The sequence below is a fragment of the Limulus polyphemus genome, unplaced genomic scaffold, assembly GCF_000517525.1.
Source record: "Limulus polyphemus unplaced genomic scaffold, Limulus_polyphemus-2.1.2 Scaffold361, whole genome shotgun sequence".
Taxonomy (NCBI): domain Eukaryota; kingdom Metazoa; phylum Arthropoda; class Merostomata; order Xiphosura; family Limulidae; genus Limulus; species Limulus polyphemus.
In genome coordinates this window covers 506,600-513,318 of record NW_013665971.1, presented here as the reverse complement: position 1 = coordinate 513,318, position 6,719 = coordinate 506,600, and the positions used below count along the sequence as shown (strand labels likewise).

The following is a 6,719-nucleotide window of genomic DNA, read 5'->3' as shown; positions in this document are numbered from 1 at the left end:
AATACTATTTAGGGTTGTTACGTTTAGTACACAACTTAAACTTAAGTAAAAGAACTAAGAAACAAAAAAAAAAAAAAAAAAAAAAAAAAAAAAAAAAAAAACAAATCTGGGGGTATTAGACCAAGGAATAGCCCTACTAAGTTTCAAGTCAATCTGCCAGCTACTGACTGACTACTAAGCTTTGGCATTCATTACAAATTGCCCCATTTTATTATTTTCCCCCTACTTTCTCAAAAAAATACATCTCTTTTTTGCAATACTTTATTATTTAATATGTGCTGGGAGGCTTGTTATTGATTACCAAAAAAGAAACTGAATGTTTCCATGACCTGAAAACAGAAATAAAAAAAATCAAGTCTTTTCTGCAACTAATTAGAAAACATATTTTCATTTAAAAACAGATAACTTACCAAAGAAATGTCCAAAGTCCTTGTGAGCTTTACAAAAGAAAATAGATTTTATGCATTAAACACTCTGGTATTTAATAAATAGTAGAAACAAAAAGAAGATACAACTTGCTAAGTTATAGCTAATTATTTTCTCTCTAAACCTGTCAAATATCTTACACATTCAATACATTCTATTACTTAATTAGTTGTTAAAGCTTCCAACATTCTAGCTAGAAAAAAAAAAATTCTTATAAAATTAATTTCATTGTTAAACCAAAATAAATTTCAATAATCACAATATTTTCTGAATAACATTACATATTGGTTCCCCCTTTTTTTGAATAAATGTCAAAGACCTGATTTGTAACAATGATACATTTCAACAATTGGACCTATACTTTTAATTTATTTACCTAAGTACCTTATATCTTTATGTCCCCACCATCACAAAAACAAAGTCTGATCTAATTACACCTGTATAAAACAAGGTAAAAATTTACAAAAAATAAAACAAGGATAGACTGATTGCCCATAAAACAACTAAATCTCAACAGTAGCTCATAGAATGGCTCCAAATTTTTCAAGTACAAACTTTTAGCTCATATCTCCATCATCTCTTGATCGATATGAGATCTAATGACAGTTTCAGATTCAGGAGCTCAAACCCTTTTGATTGATATATTTGACCATGCCCAAGGTCTCATAGATTAATTTACTCTAATCCTACCTAAAATAATTTAAATCTAAGGGTAGGCTTATAGAGATCCTGATGAGTAATACAATTGAATCGGGTATACGCATGTCCCACGCCTAGTATTGCTGGTGCACAAAAATATAGCTAATAAAAAGAGGAAAAAAAAAAGTCTCATAGATAAATTTACTCCAATCCTGCCTAAAATAATTCCAAGTGCCACAGCTATTAGGGATTCCCTCTTTTTGTTATTAAGAAACACAAAAAACAACTGGAAATAAGTAGCAATTGAACTTGATTGAAACAACATTATAGAATTTTTTTTGTAACTTGGAAAACCAATGTAAATTAGATTTATTATAACACTAAATGAAACAAAGTATTATTTTGTACGTGTTCAAAAATATGCAGCAAACCAATACTATTTACAAGAAGGCAGTTAACGCAATTTGTAATTTTGTCTCCTGAACTAACTGTTGCTTAGCAGTTCTGTCCTTAACAAATGTTATGTTTATATATTATTCATCAGCAGTTGTGCTGTGGAGAACATGTACACGTTTTCTAATGGTTCAGTGTTTAGAGCTTTTAATTGTCCTCTTATGCATGCAAAAAACAAAATTAAGCATAAACTGTATTCATCTTGACAAATACAAAAACTTTTTTACAATAACTTGAACTTTTGTATGTCACCCATCAATAAGCAGTCTACCACTGTAAATGTTGTAAAAACTATTGTTTTGCAACCACAGTATCTCATCCTAGATGTTTCCAAGTAATCTATTATTGAACCCAAAGATGAAAAAAACCTTTATGGAAAAGGGGTGAAAGTTGGTATATGACGAAGACTTAGAGAAGAAATATCAAGCTTGATATAAAATGTTGCCAAAATAAACAATGTAGTCATTACTTTGCTTATAAACAGAGCTTTACAACTCTTTGGCAATTTTTGAATCTTCATTAATGTTAGCACTAAGTTTTAACACTACATCATTATCCAGTGCATTCACAGCAAAGAAATGCAAAAATAGGGCAGATATTTCACAGAAGCTAGGAACTAATACTAAACTTAACTGTACAGAACTCTATGAATTAATATTCACTATATAAAAGGTTAACATTACTAGTAAACTCAAAATGAGCATGCAATGTATGTGTTATGTTAAAAACCTGTCATAACTAAGTTCACCAACTCAGTGAGGAGAAAACAGAAACAATGAGAAGTTTCAGAACGTAAGATAAAAACGAGGTAAAAACACTCTTGATTACTTACAAGGGAATATACACGAGTAGAAATTAAAACTTTCCACTCACATTAAGAAGCAACTAATCATATTGCAAAAAAAAAAAAAGAAAATTTGATCCCTAGAAGTTTATAGCAGCACAATAGGAAAATTCAGCTTAAGTGCACAGGAGATGTTTAAGCCCTAATAATTTCTATTCTTTCTTTGGCAATCTAGTTCCCAAATAATAAAAAAAAGAACTGTTTTTCATTGTTCAAAATCATCAATCAACATCACCACCATCTGATTATTCGATCCAGATGCATCATTCAACATCTTCAAATGTGACAAACAGTCCTTTTCCTCTATCCTACATCATGATGGTAGGTTACCACAAATGAAAAACCATGTAAAGTATATATGTGAAGTAATATATTTAATTAAATTGAATAATTTTTGGACAACAACTCAGAACAAAGGAAAATTACACAAACAGTACTCCAAAGAATCTCTGACTCAACTCCATTATTACTTACTTAATCCTAGTTATATTCTATTACTAAAGTAATAAACTTATGATTAAGCACAAGGTCACGAACCAATGACAAAGTTAAAGAAATACTGCATCACTCTGCAGGGAATTGAATGACTACTGATACTGAAAAGTATCCAAAGGACTGAATTATATATAAATGATTCTAAAGTGGTGTCCTTTTTTTACAATTTTGTAAATTTTCAAACTTTTTTCTTCACCTCTCTTCTCAAAGAAACAATAATCCTGTGAAGCATTTAGAAAAACAGACTTGTTTTAACTTATTTCTCTACAGTTAAGTTTCAGATTTCAGTCACTTTTGAATCATTTCATAGTATGCAAGTTTGCCTTCTTGTACTTAGTTTGTGTTCTTTAAATGTAGTTTTTGGTTCTTCAAAGGCACATTGTGAGTTTCATGACCTGGTTCACAAGGACAGTTTTCTGTTACTCACAACCAAATTATTCATTGCCTATCTGAATTACAACAGCTCCAAATCCCTTTTTGACACAATATTTTGCTATTAAAATATAATTATAAGGTTGGCCATATCATAAGTTAATATTTCTAGAAGATAGGCTTTTACATTCAGAAGCAAACAGAATATACGACTTTATGCAAGCACAGTGATACACATCACAGAAACTATCACATGTTTTAGCCAATGATAACAACCCTGTTTTAACACTTTCTCCAAATGTTGTTGTTTGTTATTAAGCACAAAGCTACACAAAGAGCTATCAGTGCTCTGCCCACCTCGGGTATCGAAACCCAGTTTCTAGTGGTATAATTCTGCAGACATACCACTGTGCCACTGGGGAGCATTCTCCAAATGAAAATAACACTTATATACCATGAAAAACACATAAAGGTTAATGCCAATGAAAAGACAGACCTGAAAATAATAAACAAAGAAAATTATAAAACCGCTTCTTGATATGTTAGTTAAGTGTCTCACTGCCATATTATAATTTGTAATCTACATTTATTAAATTTACATTTTTCTACCCCAGAACTTATATATATGTACCTATATATTTTAACTATTTGTAAACTTCTATAATTTACTACTATGTATATGTGGTATACATATATAGGAATAGTAATCTTCAATGCCTTAGCTATTGATAAAACTATATAATTTTCTTATAATTAAAACTTTTAGTCCCAGACAACTATTTACAATTACAATGAAAAGCTGATCATTCTAATATTAAACCTTATTATACGTTAAAAAAAAAGGTAATAAATCCATTTTAAATGACCGATATACGTATATTATGATTTTCTAAATATCTTCCCTTTCAGGTTGTTTTTTTTTTATTGCTATTTCAATTAAGTCTTGTTATACTTTTTCAAAAAAAAAAGTTAAAAATCATTATTCTTAAATGATACAATTTAAGGTTACTTTCTTAACTTTAGAAACTTTTCACCACAATTTTCAATGATGCATTTAGTTGACCTTTATACTTGTATTAGCACATTTTGAAAACCGTTTTCTTATTTTTAATAACTCACCTGGTTTTCCATCACCAGAGGTAAATTCATTAGGAAAGTGTTCCTGTAAAGATGTGAAGTTGTAAATATACACCAGACAAGTAAGGGGAAAATATTTACCACAAATTATTTTTCTGTTTTAAATAGCTTTTCATATTATCACAGGAATGACATTTTAAGTTAATGTAGTATTTTGTCAATGTTTGATTTCACAGTGTAGGTTGTTGTACCACAATTACTTGAGTAACTAAACTAAAAATGAAAAAATATCTTGCTGTGAAAAGTCTACGAAACTTTTTTCTTCAAATGATACCTCAACGGACACTTATGCTTTAATATCACTATTATTTATATACTAATATGTGAAATAAATCTAGTTATTGGACGTAACATAGTTTGTGCAAAAGCTCCCATAAAAACTTCATTTTTGGTAAATAAGCAAAACATCAAAGAATAAGCACACTTTACCCGTAAGTATAAAAATTCTACAATTGTATTAAAAGCACATAGTGCAATAACTTAAAATACAATAATTTAAAATTTTTTTGTTTAATTTTAAATCATATTTTCCATCACATATATTATGAACATACTAAAAATTCCCATTTGATTCAAAAATTAGAAGAAAAAAATAATTATTTTAACTCATCCACACATAATTTATTATACTTTTAAGTTAACTATACTATTAAGATAATTTTTGAGTTAATGGTTTTCACCAGCACATTGTAGTATACATACATGTGCGTGTGTGTGGAATAAATGGCCTAAATTTTTTAATTATTTTTTTTACATTTTAAACAAGAAAGATTTATTTGATGAGAACATATATAGATATTACACATTAGTATTCCCTTAATCACTCATTTTAACATAAAGAGTTTTCACTGCTCCTTGTATACAACTGTTTCTTTATGCTTCTAAAATATAATACCTCAAACTAAGAGTTAACACAACGTGGCACAAGTCGAGCTGAACTCAAAGAAATCTTTGAGCATTCTCCAATTTCTGAAGTAGCCTATCCAAAAACTTCTTAAATTAACTATTAACCTTGCTTTGTTTTCCACAAATAAAGATGAGTGTTAAAATTTGAATAAAACTTTATCTATCACCACTGTCTGAATTGATTAAATGAAAAACTTGAATTTTGTAAATTGATACTGAAATAAAATAAATTGTGTTTGTATTTTTTTTTCATGTTTTGTGTGTCATCTTTTACAGAAGTTTATTTTTACAGTTATACTTCTCATAAAACATTTGTTTTAGGCCAACTAAATTTTTAAATACTAGATTCTTTATCTAGGCTCATTTTTAATTTGAGCCATTAGAGAGATAGTGATCTTCAGCCACTAATATGTGGAAGTTTTGACAGTAACAAGTATTTTCCCCATTTTCAAGATGACTTGAAACATTTGTGAACCTCAAAAATACCTAGAAGTGAACAATATTACTGACAAACTTGTGAAGTTTTCACTCGTCAACATATAAAGACTGAACGTCATTGATTTCAAGACTAGCCTTTTCATGATTATAGCATTGACAATATTTCATGTAATTTAATATCAGAATGAGATTGTGGAAAATTATCAATTTTGTTAAATAAAAAAAGGAAATACTTGAGCCAGATCAGTTGTATTTAAAAAATTGTTTTTTTATACAATCATAAAAAATGGCATATAATGAGAATATTTACCTGATAAAGTAAATAAAACTTAAGTGTCAACTTACTGTTCTTTATTTTTATAACTCAAATTGTAAAACTATTGTTACATGCTATTAGAAGTTTTGAGAAAAATGCTCAGTTGTATGTCTAGCACTCATTGTAAACATATGAAGTTTTATAAGCAATATAAATGTTTAGTCAAAAAAGAAAAAACAACAGAAAATACATGGTTACAACTTACAGTGCCAACTCTATTTATAGCACAGGTGAAGTAGCTGTTGGCTATGGCAGCATTTCTAGCCTCTATTCCCCATAGTGGTTCACTAAAAAAATAGACAGAGCATATTAAAACTAATTCACGACAGAAAACATAACAGTGAACCATGTGTGTGTACAAGAAGACACTGCAACTGATAAAGATCACATATCTAAAATACAGGTGGTCCCATCATGATGGAATTTACTCTTACATATTGAATTTGACAAATCTTGTCATTAAAACTGTGTTGCTAAATAAGTTTAATCAATACAAAACAAATTTAACATTAGCCAAAAGAAGCTAACTTGTGAAGATATTTACTTCAAAGACAAAAGTTCTATTGTGAAAGAACTGTATCAAAGATAAAGATTTGTGCAACATTCACTATACATCTGCCAACAACTATTTAACTCTATCAGCCTGGGTACACTTTACTGCGCATGACACAGGGTTTTAGTGTTTTACATTCA

The 6,719-nt window shown here is 29.0% G+C and overlaps 1 protein-coding gene across 4 annotated transcripts in view; it reads right to left on the bottom strand.

The window, feature by feature from the left end:
• The window catches only part of LOC106457690 (beta-ureidopropionase-like), a 34,935-nt gene that overhangs the window by 10,859 nt on the left and 17,357 nt on the right, over window positions 1-6,719 (bottom strand). For all 4 annotated transcript variants that reach the window (XM_013917133.2, XM_022383697.1, XM_013917132.2 and 1 more), the window contains exons 8-10: window positions 6,232-6,313; window positions 4,349-4,391; window positions 411-437 (exon numbers count right to left, since the gene is read on the bottom strand). In XM_013917133.2, coding sequence (XP_013772587.1) covers window positions 411-437; window positions 4,349-4,391; window positions 6,232-6,313 — 152 coding nt within the window. The remainder of the gene's footprint in view (window positions 1-410; window positions 438-4,348; window positions 4,392-6,231; window positions 6,314-6,719) is intronic.